The 15423-nt window shown below is 40.4% G+C and overlaps 1 protein-coding gene across 1 annotated transcript in view; it reads right to left on the reverse strand.

Moving 5' to 3' along the window:
* The window catches only part of LOC115655346 (VPS10 domain-containing receptor SorCS1-like), a gene marked incomplete at its 5' end in the record, with an annotated part of 426699 nt that overhangs the window by 94136 nt on the left and 317140 nt on the right, over positions 1–15423 (reverse strand). The window contains one exon of the mRNA XM_030570701.1: positions 9093–9157. Within this exon, the coding sequence (XP_030426561.1) occupies positions 9093–9157 (65 nt within the window). The remainder of the gene's footprint in view (positions 1–9092; positions 9158–15423) is intronic.

Consider the following 15423-nt stretch of genomic DNA (forward strand, 5'->3'; position numbering starts at 1 on the left):
GGGGTGCCAATTAATTTCTTTATTAAAGGAAAAAGGAAGTGGTGGGAATTTAACAATGAAATGCGATGGGATGGGGTGTATAAGGTGTTTACAATAGACAATGATAAGGGGGAGGTTCTTATTGAACAGTGTAGGGAGTTTTAACAGTGGGGTACAGTAAGTGGGGTTCAGCACAATGGGATACAGTACAGTCAATAAGTAACTCAACTTTATATAGGAACAACTCTAGATACAGTGTAGAATGCAAAATAAAATGGTAGCTTCTATATAAAAATGGTATACAAAGTATATTAGAAAAATGGAGGCAACTAATGGGGTGTTATAACCACAAGTAAAATGTGAGTCACAGTGCAATAATACAATATGGGTGATAAGTAAAATTATGCAATGTAGAAAATTACTGCCTGGGTCAAGAAGTGGAAGGGTGGAGGGGAGTGAGTGATTAGTGGTAACTAACGAGAGGAGAGTGCAGCTGCAAGCAGCGAGAGACTCTGAAGCCCTGTAGGGTGAAGCCCAGAGCAGCAGTCTTCAGGAGCCTGCCGGCTGGAGGTACGGGAGACAAGAGCAGCTGGAGCGCACTTAAGGGGAGTCTGGGAGCAGCAAGAGGGGAGGGCGCTGAACGTGTAAGCGATGGGAAGGCACATGGAGAATGGGGGAGACAGCTGAGGGAAGAAGCAGGTTGCAGCAGCGGAGAGCACTTCAGGGAAGTTGCAGAGCAGCGGGGTGAAGACAAATGGAGCAGTGTGATGGTGATCTTCGGTAGGGGAGGGGCAGCGGAGGAGCGGGGGCACGAACACAGAGGATACAGGGAGAGGCAGCAGAGAGGTGTAAAGAAGGGTTAGAGGGACACCCCCCCAAAAAAGGGGAAAGAAGCGGCAAAGGGTTTGGGAAGTTACACGGGGGAGGGAGCAGCAAGGAGTTACCACAGGGAGACACAGAGAAGTACACAGAGGGGGAGATTGGAGCGGGGGAAAAACAGACAGGGGAAAGTTCAGGGAGAGATTGGGACAGCAGGAAGACGAATTCAAGCAGTAAAAACCTTATCTATCCTCTAACTTAATTAAACTTATATAAATTACAAGCAGCTTATACAAAGTAATAAAACAGGTACAGAATACAACCAGGCAATGGTTTTTTTAAATCTATCTTAATCAACGACTAGGCAAAACAACAAATATCACAATTCTAAGCAACTATAACAAGCAACTATACAGAGCAACAAAACAGCAAACTATAACAAGGCAGGTGAAACTTACAAGCTCTACAATCTTAGCAAACTATGACTTATTAAACTAAAAAGCAAAACCTACAGTGCACCTTATGCTATGGGGAAGTCACAGAGGGCAGAGTGGTATGTGCCCAGGATACAGCTCCCAAGGCAGCCCCCAGGGAAGCCAAGGGATGGTGGCTGCAGCAGTGGATACAGCTGAAAGCAGGGAGCAGAGCTTAGCAGCTGGTACAAGCTTATTTTTAGCAGCAAAGCGCCGGGGAGCTTAAGAGAGGTTTTAAGACACAGACCAAGGTTTATTATAAGATTGACTACCAGCATTGTCTTTGGTGTGATATCTATAGCATAAACTGATGTGGGACATGCGACTGGTCTCTAGGAACTGGGAGCAAGCTGAATATTTTGCGATTTTAGGTGTAAGTGACTATGACTAAGGCTAAGATTTTGTCATGATGATTTTTAGTAAAAGTCACAGACATGTCACGGTCAATAAAAAAAAATTTGCAGAAGCCATGACCCGTCTGTGACTTTTGCTGCAGTAGCTCTGTAGTTTCCCCTGCCACCATGGTGGCTGGGAGCTGTGGGGTTCCCCCTCTGCTCACGGCAGCTGGGAGCTGCAGGGTGACTATATTTCCTCTCCTTTCTCCTTCTGTTTGTGAGACTGTCACCTGTTGCTGGATTCCTGAGGAGGCCCTCCTCAGGAGTCTGTCGCCTGTCACTGGAACCATGCCAGGGCCCTGTTGGCTGCCAGCTCCAGAGTCCCACAGCCCCTGGGACTGAAGCAAAGAATATCATGGGGGTCTCTGGAAGTCACAGATTCTGTGACTTCCATGACCTCCATGACATAAACGCATTGTTCAGGAGTGTTACTGGCCATCTAAGTCATAAGGCATTGTTTCTGCTCCTGGACTGGAATATTGAAACTTTTAAAATAAGAGAATAGTAAATAATGAATAACTCATTTCCTAGTGCGAAGGTTCAGATGAATAATTATTCATGGAACATTCAGGATTCACAAGCATTTTCACAAGCAGCCAGCAACATACTCACAGATAACAAATGTTAAAGAACAGTGAAATGAAGCCAGTTCATTTCTGAGGGATATACTAACAAATCTGGTTTCATTCCTATTATTCCACCTGCTGCACTACACATCAAAACCAGGATTTAATATTTAAATGAATGAGAGCACCATCTGCATTTCCAATAGCTAGGCTACAATTAGAAGAACTAACAATCCTATTTTTAGGGAAAATTCTGATCATCAGCTATGGTTGGGAAGAAATTACTTATCCCCATGACACACTTTTGCCCAGTCATAGGGCATTCTGGGGATTCTCTGAAAGAAATGGCCATTGTCAGAGGCAGAATATCATAGACTCACAGACTCATAGACTCTAGGACTGGAAGGGACCTTGAGAGGTCATCGAGTCCAGTCCCCTGCCCTCATGGCAGGACCAAATACTGTCTAGACCATCCCTGATAGACATTTATCTAACCTACTCTTAAATATCTCCAGAGATGGAGATTCCACAACTTCCCTAGGCAATCTATTCCAGTGTTTAACTACCCTGACAGTTAGGAACTTTTTCCTAATATCCAACCTAAATCTCCCTTGCTGCAGTTTAAGTCCATTGCTTCTTGTTCTATCATTGGAGGCTAAGGTGAACAAGTTTTCCCCCTCCTCCTGATGACACCCTTTTAGATACCTGAAAAATATCAGGAGATCAGATTAGATGGAGTATTTATCTGCTCCAGGGTTGTAATTCTTATGTTTTTCTTTGCAATACCTACACAGAAAGAAGAAAGGAACACAGTCTTGTAGTTCAGAACTATGGGTCAGATTCTTGGCTGCTGAAAATCACCATAGCATGCTGATTAACACCAGCTGAGGATGCGGCCCTACCTATGATTACAAAACAGCACAAGTCAAATTTAAATTAAAAATCAACAAACAGATCAATGTAGCAGAAAAACAGTAAAATAGACAGAGATACTTATTAAATATCAACAAAACCCAGAATTTCTCCTACCACTTCATATTTCTTTGCTTTTTTTCATCCCTTCCTTTAAAATAATAAATCTGTGATATTCAGTTTATCAACATTTATCCAAATAAATGCAAGTCCCTCTCACATACTCATTTAAGGACCAGATCCTCCAACTTGTATTTATAAAAAGTAGTTATTGTACTATTGTGAGTAAGATTGCAGCAGCAGCAGCAGAACTGCTCAGGAATTAATTAATTTTTTTGTTGGAAAATACTGATTTGTCTAGATCAAATTTTTCCAGGAAACATAACAAAAGAACAGCCATACTGGGTCAAATCAATGGTCCATCTAGCCCCGTATTCTGTCTTCCAACAGTGGCTAGTGTCAGATACTTCAAAGGGAATGAACAGAACAGAGCAATTATCAAGTGATCCATCCCATTGTCCACTCCCAGCTTCTGGCCGTGGAAGGTTTAGGGACACCTAGAGCATGGGGTTGCATCCCTGATGATCTTGGGTAATAGCCATTGATGGACCAAGCCTCCATGAACTTATCTCACTCTTTTTTGAACCCCGTTATTCTTTTGGCCTTCACAACATCTCCTAGCAATGAATTCCACAGGTTGACTATGAGTTGTATGAAGTAGTACTTCCTTATGTTAGTTTTAAACCTGCTGGATGACCCCTAGTTATGTGACATGGTAAGTAACATTTACCTATTCACTTTCGCCACACTATTCATTGATTTTATAGACCTCTATCATACACCCCCTTACTCATCTTTTCCAAGCTGAACAGTCCCAGTCTTTTTACTCTCTCATAAAATGGAAGCTGCTCCATAGGCCTAATCATTTTTGTTGCCCTGCTCTGTACCTTTTCTCATTCTAATATATCTTTTTTGAGACAGGGCAAGCAGAACAGCTTGCAGTATGCATGATGTAGGCACAGGGCCGGCTCTAGCCATTTCGCCGCCCCAAGCACAGCGGCACGCCGCGGGGGGGTGCTCTGCCGCTCGCCGGTCCCGTGGCTCCAGTGGACCTCCCACAGGCATCCCTGCGGAGGGTCCGCTGGTCCCGCGGCTCCGGTGGACCTCCCACAGGCGTGCTTGCGGAAGCTCCATCGGAGTCGTGGGACCAGTGGACCCTCCGCAGGCATGCCTGTGGGAGGTCCACCGGAGCCGCCTGCTGCCCTCCCGGCAACCGGCAGTGCGCCCCCCCGCGGCGTGGCATGCTGGGGCCCAAAGCTGGCCCTGTGTAGGCATACCCTAGGCTTACATAGTGGCATTATGATATTTTCCATCTTATTATCTATCTCTTTCCTAATGGTTCCCAATATTCTATTAGATTTTCTGACTGTTGCTGCACATTGAGCAGACGTTTTCAGGAAATCAAACACAGTGACTCCAAGATCTCTTTCTTGAGTGGTAAACAGCTAATTTAGACCCCAACATTTTGTATGTATAATTGGGATTATGTTTCCCAATGTGCATCACTTTGCATTTATCAACATTGAATTTCATCTGCCATTTTGTTGCTCAGTCACATAGTTTTGTGAGATCCCTCTGTAACTTTTCATAGTCAATTTTGGACTTAACTATCTCGAGTAATTATGTATCATCTGCAAATTTTGCCACCTCACTGTTTACCTCCTTGTCCAGACCAAATTTATCAATTTTTTCTAAAACCTCCTCTATTGACACTTTAATCTGGGACATTTTCCTCAGATTTGGCACCTAAAAAGAAGGGCTCAGGTGTGGGAAACTCCCTCACATCCTCTGGAGTGAAGACTGATTCAAAGAATTCATTTCGCTTCTCTGCAAGGACTTTGTCTTCCCTTAATGCTCCTTTAGCAACTTAATCGTCTAGTGGCCCCACTTTTGTTTGGCAGGCGTCCTGCTTCTGATGTAGTTAAAACAATTCTTGCTTTTAGTTTTTGTGTCTTTTGCTATTCAAATTCCCCTTTGGCCTATTTAATTATACTTTTACACTTGACTTACCTGAGTTTATGCTCCTTTTTTATTTTACTCGGTAGCATTTGACTTCCAATTTTTAAAGGGCACCTTTTAGCCTCCAATCACCTCTTTTACTCTGTTCTTTAGCCAGGGTGGCTTATTTTTGGTCCTCTCACTGGTTGTTTTGTTTTGGGGGGGGGGTGAGAGAGGAATACATTTAATTTGAGCCGTATTATGATGTTTGTAAATAGTTTCCAGGAAAGAGTGGGTTTTGACAATTTTTTTTTACTCAAACATTTTTTTGGAAAAAAGTTTCAAAACTGTTGAAACGTTTTGACATTTAAGATAAATTATAAAATCTAAATAAACATTTCAGATTTGTTGGCTTGTTTGTTTTCTTGCCTCCATACAAAAATTAAAGATTTCAACTTTTCACCCCAAATCAGGATGGGACTTTTCTTTAAATCTGGTGAATGTGTGTGTGATGGGAAATCCATTTCCTGCCCAGCTCTGAACAGAAGACTCGTATTCTAGATGTCCCATTTATTCAATTGCCTGCAGGTGCTGTAGTATTTTGCAAATGTAATGTGGGCATTCATCTTTTGAACTACCTACCGGTCAACAATATTTTGTTACAGGAGTTACGCTATCTGAATTAACTAGAGTTGAGATTGCAGGAGTTCAGCATCTTTCATTTGCTTTTGTGTGGGTGCCTAGCCACACACCCATGATTGAAAATGTTGCCCTAACTGTCTTGCCCAAGTTCAGGCAGCAAACTGGTGGAGGATCAGGAGATAGAACCCAGGTCTCCTGACTCACAGCTATTTACCTCTCATGAAAAGCAGAACAAACAAACAGTATGTATCAAGATGTTTATATTAAAAGCCCTAGAGGGATTAAAACTGCAGATTTTTGGTGTGAATCCCAATCTGAACTGTGCAGCGTGTTTACATTCAAGCATTAGATTTGGCCCCAGCCTTCAATGAAACATTCTTTAACTTAAAGAACCCCCAAAACTTTATTTTTTTCATAAAATTCATTTGTTTTTTCTATAAACGTAATGCCCAGCTAAGTTTCTCAAAAATTTATAGAATTTTCAAGGGGATTTTGGTTAAGTTTCAATCTAATTTGGCTCTAGCTTCTAACAGGATACTCTCTGCTCTCTGGTTACAGAAAATAACTTATGGTGTTGTTCAGATCTACATAAAATTAACTGTTTCTCTACAGCATTGACCTGAAACCAGGCAAAAAATCTGTAGCTTCTGCTGACTTTTTTTGGTCAATGAGTTTCTGAATTTATTCCAAACTCAAACTGGAACCTTAGGGACACAAAGTCATATGAATGGAAATGTAACATAAGGCTCAGATGAATTCCTTCCAACTGAAAACACAACAATTGCCATTTGGCTCTTACTTAGAATCTGGCCCAGATTGGACTTTAAGAAAAACCACTAAATATAAACATCACTTTCTATGTACTTGGATTTTATACTGGAGATCAAAATCCACTACACTTGGCACTCTAACAGAAATTAACCAAGAGTATTAAAACTTTAAATCACATCAGTTAACACTGTATAATAATCAAAGTGCCATATAACTCCCATACCAAATTAATCACATACCCAGCCACTTTTGGGGGACTCCAGTTCAAGCACTAGCATTGATCGTACAATTTAACGTATGACATGAAAGACCTGATCCTCAGCTGGTGTAATTGTGAATAGCTCCACTGAAATCAGTGAAGTTATATAGATTTATACTAGCTGAGGGACTGTTCTTTTTTCCTTGTAAATTTTTTAACATTATGTATAGAAAAACAATAAATAAATATATGAAGACAGACCATGATCAGAGATCAGAAGGCATAGACACAGTCAGGAAAAAGTTATTAGTATTCTGGCTGGGAATGCCCAGGACTAAGTCAGATGATGATAAATGCTCTCACAACCCTACCAGCCAGATTTTCTAATACTTTACTGCGGTGACATCTCTATCCTCTCTCATCTGAAGCCATGGTTAACATACTGCTGAGCGTCTGCTGGGAAAGATACAAGGCGCAAGAATAAAAGTATCTTGTTATTTGCACTGAGGTCAGGCGCTTTTGCTTAGATCCTGAGTTTCAATTGCTGGGTGATTTTTTTTCTACTTTGTTTCGATAGGGATACCTTTTCAAATTAAATCCCTTTATTGAATTTTCACCCTTGATTAGCTCCAAAACATGTGGTCCTTGCAAAAGATTAGAGAAATAGTTCACAAATTGTAACTCTGAGCCTGAAAAAAAGCATCTTATTAACAACCCTTTCCCTGCTCCAGTTACATGCTACTCTCCTCCATTGGAGAACGGTTTGCTCACTAATCAGGGAGGTGGAAATTATCTTCAGGGAAGGCAAGTTTGTCTAGTGGCTAAAATCGGACAGCTGAGCAACCTGGGTTCTATTCTCAACTATGGTAATGACTCACCATGTGACTTTGAGCAAGTCACTTCACCTACCTGTACCCCAGTTTCCCCATCTGTAAAATGGAAATAATAATGTTTATTACTTTTGTCTCTACATTTATATAGGCCTTTTCTTCTAAAGTATTCTTCTTCTTATGGCACAAGAATTAGAATTGGACCAGAAGAAGAAAAAAGAGGAGAAAAGAGGAATTGGAGTTTTGATCATGGAGCATACCATGAAGTCAATAAACCTTATAGTGTCACTACAAGAGAATAGCCCTTAATAAACACTTACTACAGTAACTGTTCAAAACACAGTTCAACAGTGTAACTACTCCATTAGAGGGTGTCATAGTAGAATATTTTATTACTATTTAGTACTTCCATAGGAGCAGAAAGGACGGATCAGCCTCCTTTCTGTGTCCAGGAAATGTGAAAGTTAAAAAAAAGGAAAGAAAAGACACAAATGGTAAAAAGCACTGAGATATTTAAAGTTCTTTCAGTTTTAATAATCTAATGTGTTATTAAATGGAAAGGAAATTAAAAATATATACAATTTCTATTCCAATGGTCTCTTTTAAAATTCATCCTCTGAAGAATAATTTCTTACCCATAATGCTAAGCAAGTTACAAAAAAATTGTCTTGAGACAGTTCTCTCCCTGACAGTTTCTGGGCTAAATCCTGCCATCATAAATCTGGAAGAACACCACTGACTTTGCTGTGTAATTGAGAACAGAGTTTGACTCACAGGGATTTTTCAGAAGTTAATATATTATGTCATAAAAACAAAAAAAATAAATAATCCTGCAAATGGTGCAAATCTATTATTTACATTGCAGCAAAGCTGACATTTGCAGGAGAATCATCATGGAATTAAAAATGAGAACATTCAGGAGAGTCGAGTGGCTTTTGTGAGGTTCACAACCGCCTGAGGCAATTGAAAGCTGCAGGAAAAAAGCCACAGGAAAAGACCTGCAGAAGCAGGAAAGCGGAAAGATTAAACAGCAGGCAACAGGGGAGTGGTGAAAAGACCAGCAGAGGTATCAGCGGACCTGAGAAAACTTCTGTCCAACAAGGAAAGCCTGAGAAAAGAGTTTGGAGTTGTAAGCAGAAGGAATATTGGCCATAAGAGCAAAGAAATGTTGAAGGGGTAAACACAATGGAGGAGCAGGTAGCGATAAACTGGAGAAGAGAGTATCCTTTTACCGATTGCCTTAAAAGGCTCCATATCCCATGGGGATCCTCCATCCTGCAGGTAAGCTCCTTCCACAGCCTGTTAATACCACCCTTTCAGCTAGCTGGAGGAGCTGCTGCTCTGCCTTGAACTGAGGTAGCTGCTTTAAGACCCTGCCCGTGAGAGACTGAACAGAGAAGAAGAGTAAGATCTCCTCTACTTTAGCGTGTTGTCATCAGAATGGCAGGCCAACCCAGAGCACAACAGAGCTGATAATGACAATACAGTCTGGAAACTAATGTACTTACGGCCATCCACCGTCTTCGTCTCCAGGTGCACAAGGTCTGGCTCTTTACTGGAACCCATCAGAGACCTGCAACGGATAGACTGAAGTTAAAGCATTAAAATGAACAAAGTCCAGGCATATGCTGTCCACTACATTTAATCCACAGTAGAAGACCTCATTTAGGTGGAATTAAATTTGTATCAGTAACTAAAAGCTAAAGAACTTTGAAAGACCATACTAGTGTTCCCTAAAATAACAAGCCTTGGAAATTCTAGCCATGCTGACCTTCTATAAAACCAGACTTAACATCCCTCCAACAGCCTTAACTCTACCTCACAGTGCATCCCCACTAGCTTCTGAGTGGGGAATGTTGGTGTGTCCTTTGCTTTGATTTCTGGGGTGTGTTTCACTGTGTGGCATGCTCTGATTGGTCGGGTATGCCTTGATGTTCAATGCTAAAATTAAGCTTCTCTATTATGAGATGTGTTACGAGATTGGTAAAAAATCAATTTGTAGGCACCTGGAGGATACTGGAGTTATAAGGAATAGCCAGCATGGATTTGTCAAGAACAAATCAAGCCAAACCAATGTAATTTTCTTCTTTGACGGGGTTATTGGCCTAGGGAATAGGGGGGAAGCAGTAGATATGATATATCTTGATTTTAGTAAGGCTTTTGACACAATCCCACATTCTCATGAGCAAACTGGGGAAATGTGCACTAGATGAAATTATTATAAGGTGGATGCGCAATTGGCTGTAAGACTGTATTCAGAAAGCAGTTACCAATAGTTTGTTTCTCAAATTGGACAGCACATCTAGGAAGGTCCTGCAGGTATCATTCCTGGGTCTGCTACTATTCAATATTTTCATTTATGATTTGGATAATGGAGTGGAGAGTATGCTTATAGAATTTAAAGATGACACCATGCTGGGACACCATGACACCATTGGTCTGAATTCAGCAATATGAAATTCAATAAAGACCAGTGCAAAGTACTTCACTTAGGAAGGAAAATCAAATGCACACTACAGAACGGGGAATAATTGGCTAGGTGGTAGTGATGCTGAAAAGAATCTCATGGCTATAGTGGATCACAAATTGAATATAACTCAACAATGTGATTCAGCTGCAAAAAAGGTTAATATTCTGGGGTGTGCTAACAGGAGTCTCATAGATAAGACATATGAGATAAGTGTCCCGCTCTCCTCAGCGCTAGTAAGCACAGCTGAAGCACTGTGTCCAAACTCCTAGGGCACTAACATTTGGAGGGCGGTGACCACAGTGGCCGGATCTTCGGCCGCCCCGGTCTTTGGTGGTATTTCGGGGGCGAGACCTTCTGCCGCCTAGAGTGCCAAAACAGCTGGCAGAGCTCCTGTCCAGGTGCCACATATTAGGGAAGCTGTGGACAAACTGGAGAGTCCAGACAAGAGCAACAAAAATGATAAAAAAGTTTAGAAAATCTGACTTATGAGGAAAGGTTAAAATAACAGGACCTGTTTAATTTTGAGAAAAGAAGACTGAAAGGGGACCCGATAACAGATTTCAAATATATGAAGATCTATTACAAAGAGGATGATGACTAGTTGTTCTCCGTATCCACTGAAGGTAGGACAAGAAGTAAAGGGTTTAATTTGTAACAAGGGAGATTTAGGTTAGAGAGCAGGAAAAACTTTCTAACTATAAGGTTAGTTAATATCTGGAACAGGCTTCCAAGGGAGGTTGTGCAATCGCCATCATTAGAGATCTTTAAAAAGAGGTTGGACCTGTTAGGGATAGTCTAGGTATACTTTGTCCTGCCACAGAGCAGGGGCTGCACTTGACTCGAGGTCCCTTCCAGCATTAGATTTCTATGATTCTATGCAGAATCCTAGTCTTTCCTCTATATCAGACTCTGCATGCACATTAGTTTAATTCACATCCATAATGACCAATATTCTCTCACTAATTAACAAACATAAAAAGAAAATTCCGTGTCCCATCAGACATTTCATTGGTTCAAATCTAATTAAAACTATGTTAAGTTAATAAACCAGATGGCAGTCTGGCTATGAAAATGCTTGTTTGTTCACTGGATAAGAAATATCAGTGTAAGGCACTCCATGCTGCACGTAAGGAATTATGGAGTAAAGTACACCTTTGATAAAAAGTCCCCTTTAATTGTTAACATCTATTTGGAGAACACCCTGGAACAGACCAAAGGGCCATTAGTTTGATATCCTCTCTGAATTATAGCACTGCTAAATCAGCATAAATTCTGAGGGCACAGTCCTGTTATTGGTTTTGAACTTATCACCTCTTTCCCGGAGGCAAGAGTGAGAGCAGATGGGCCATCCTCATGTGTCTCCATTAAGGATTTGCCTGCCCCAAGATGGACCATTTTCTTGACAGTAGCCTGAACTATGGGTTAATACTTGATTAAAGCAAGAACATCCATTTCCAGTGATGGACAAGTCAGATGCTATTCTGTCCAAAGCCTCATTATTTGCAGGCAATCAAAACTGAGGTTGTAATTCAACTCCCACTTGTACTGCAATCCGAGTTCGATCCAGCCCTTAATCAACACTAGTATTAACTACATAACTGGCAGTAACCATTTTAAAGATGTTATCAAAAATGGGACTATTTGTTTTGATTATCTCTAGCTTCACTTAAAGAATCCTACTGCAATTCATCAGTTAAAGAAGCTTCTTTTTCTTTGCCGGACAGTGTGAAACATTTCCAGAGTGGCTAAAAACCTCTTTCCTGACTCAGAGCTATTTTGCTTTTTTCTGCACCAGCACATTTGGCATCTATTTTTCAGCAACGGTCAAGCTACACTGGTAGAAGCAATGGTTTACGTGCTAGTGTAGAAAGGGGTCTGTAATGAGCCGAGTTAAATTTTTCAGGTGAACAGTTTATTCATCAAAAAACCATTTTGGATGGACAAACACTTTGTGAATTCAGTGAATAATTGCAGCCCAAACCTTGCTTTTTTGCTTTTATTTTTACTAAGATGAAACATTTTGTTTCAATATCTTAGAAGCAAAATGTGTCAGTATCTCTTGTTCTGAAATTAATACGTTTTGTTTCAAAATATAGCTAGATTTTACTTTTTTAAAAGGTAAAAACCACCCCAAACCAAAATGAAACAAACATTCAACCCAAAACAGGATCATTTCAAGATTTTTTTGAATATTCATAATTTTCAATATTTGGATTCATTTTAATTTGTTTAAAATGGTCAACATCAAAACAAAATGTTTTGCCTCAATAAAATGTTTCATTTAAGCCAAAATGATCACTTTTTCAATTTGTTGATTCAACAAAAAAAAGGAAAATATTCATTTGCGGTCCGACAGGAAGCAAATTCCCCCTTCTACCTCCAAATTTTCAAAATTGCCAACGTACCAAAACAATTCCAATATTTACTCAGCTCTACTTGCATCATCATCATCATCATTTATTAACCATTTATAAAGATACTTGTACAAAATATGACCCAAATTAATAAAGAATGATTAATTATTATAATGGTAGAAAGAGACTGCAAATCCTTACTGGAAATCTGTTGAATTATATGGATCAGAGCAGCAGAATATATGTTGGACAGCCTTTAAACCAAACTACTTTTGAGAGAGACAAAGTGGGGAATATCCTTTATTAGCCCAACATCTGTTGATGAGAGAAACAAGCTTTTGAGCTTACAAAGAACTCGTCTTCAGAGTCTACAGACTCAGTGGGCTACAGAAGCACTTTTTACTTTTGAAAGATCTTACTCTAGGGTTTATTTGCATCCTGTCCCTACATTATAATTTGGTTACACCTCTCTTTCCTAGAGCTATTAATAATTAAACTTTTAAAAGAAATTTTATGATGAGATGTTTTGCTCAAAGAATAAATGACCCCTGGGCCTCCAACACTCATTTTTAATAAATTCTTCTTCTGGATTACCCAGATTATAGAAAAAAGTGCAGCCATTTTTAATGGCACTTTCTTCCAGTTACCATCCATCAGAGAAAAGAGATTTAGGGCTTATTTTGCCAAGGATAAATCAGTTAACCTCTGCCTCCCATGTCCAACTACCTTGCAACTTTGGGATGTTGTCAATTGGAATTTGACAATTCTGTTCAACAAGAACAAGATTTGGCTCTTAATGACAAAGGATATGAAAACCAGAGTCCATTCACTAAACAGACCAAAAATTTACTCTGGGATATCATTCCTTTGCTGTTATTTATTACACTGACTTCAAGTGTATATAGAAGTGGGTGGTTTCGTCATAGCGCTACTATATAAATCCATGGCACAATCACACCCCGAATACTGTGTAAAGTTTGTATTGCCCCATCTCAAAAATTATAGATTAGAATAGAAAAAAGCACAGAAAAGGGCAACAAAAATGATTAGGGGTATGGAACAGCTTCTATATGAGGACAGATAAGAAAGAATAGGCCTATTCAGTTTAGAAAAGAGACGACTGAGGGGTGAAACGATAGAAGGCTATAAAATCTGAATGGTGTGGAGAAAGTGAATAAGGAAGTGTTATTTACCACTCCATATAACACAAGAACCAGGGATCAACCAATGTAATAAATAGGCAGTTGGTTTAAAACAAAGAAAAGGAAGTACTTTTTCACACAACACACTTTCAACCTGGAACTCATTGCCAGGGGATGTTGTGAAAACCAAAAGTATAACTGGGTTCAAAAAAGAATTAGATAAGTTCATGGAGGATAGGTCCAACAATGGCTATTAGCCAAGATGTTCAGGGATGCAACACCATGCTCTGAGCTGAGTGATCCTAAACCTCCAATTGCCAGATGCTAGGACTAGACAATCGGGGATGGATCACCCGATAATTGCCCTGGTCTGTTCATTCCTTCTGAAGCATGTGAACAAAGATAGATAATCTGGATTGAGTGGACAACAAGCAACTGTTGGATATGATAATCATTTTTATTTATAATTAATTAAGCCAAGATTTGCACCTAAGTCTTAAGTGTCTTAAGACTAGTGTATCAATATACTGCTCCAACAAACCCCTAAAATTTAAAGGCCATCTTCCATGATAACTGATACACTGTGCAACTTCATAGGTGTGACTCAGGGCAGAATTTGACTCAAGATTTGTCCCAAATATAGACAGAGCAGAGCTACGTAGGCATAGATTGAAATTGCCTTTGTAAAATCCTTTGCCACTCGAGGCATTAATTATATCCACAGACTAGGGGATCTGAAGACAAGAGGCTTAGCATCGTGCAGGTTATAAACTGAAAGCCATGAAGCTAGATAGGAATGGCTGAGCTCCAGAGCAGTATCCAATCTCCTGCCACCTTTGTCCCTACGGAGTGGGAATGTAGGAAACTGTTCTCTAAAACAAATGTCAGTCAAATACTTCTAACTCCCCATTATCAGCTGTGTTAGACAGCGATGGCTGTCATCAACCTATTTTGCCCACTAGGCTCATGTTGCCTTATCTTCCAATTTCCCTCTGTTCCCTCTGCTCTCAAAGCCTGAGTGCTGATACTTTCATCGGCCTTGTATCCTCCGCAGCTGACTTTCTCTCTGCCTTGGCTTATCATTTTAACTTCCTGGTGAAAACCCGCCCTGCTGATTGTGATTCATCCTTTTAATCACAGGCCTTCTTGAACACACAAACTCCCCCAGGACTTCAGTCCCCCTGGTATTGATAAGCACACTTATCAAACTGCACCTATGATATTTTTCCAAAGAGCTTTTTATGTTTAATTGGTGTAATTGTCTTGATGCATTTTAAAGCAAAAGCACAAAATATAAAAACTACAAACTTTTGGGGATAAGCTAAAGTGGAAATGCCAATGGGACCACAATCTAATGTTCCCTGCTGCCTTTTCAGAAAATGGCTGTGTTATGAAATATGTAAGACCACGAACCTACCGTTACAAGGTGGCTTCCTAAAATATTCATCAACTCCAAGCCTGCTGTGTAGTCATCTGGGCTTGACAGCTTCAAAAACCTAGACTGAGAGCCGTGGAATTACAGCCCAGCAATGGTTTTGGCTGCAGACTATATATGTAGAAAGCAGGATCAGAAACTGACTAAAAGCGATCCCCTTTTCAGAAAGAGACACTGGCAAACAAAAGAATTGGGCACGCTACATTGAACAGCAAAGGATATCTGACCACATGTTTCTGCAATCCCCGCCCCGCCTGTGCCATCACTCTGTCTGCTGGGTTTCTAAAAACCTGTCTCCCCGTGCACTTCCAGGAAATCCAGTGAAGACCATGTCATACAGGGTCTTTCACTAGCGTGAAAAAGCCTAAAATGCATAGCCATTGGAAGTAAATGAGATGAATGACTGAGTCTGGCTTCTTAGCTGCAGAGAGACCCCAT

The sequence above is a fragment of the Gopherus evgoodei genome, chromosome 7 (assembly GCF_007399415.2).
Source record: "Gopherus evgoodei ecotype Sinaloan lineage chromosome 7, rGopEvg1_v1.p, whole genome shotgun sequence".
Taxonomy (NCBI): Eukaryota; Metazoa; Chordata; order Testudines; family Testudinidae; genus Gopherus; species Gopherus evgoodei.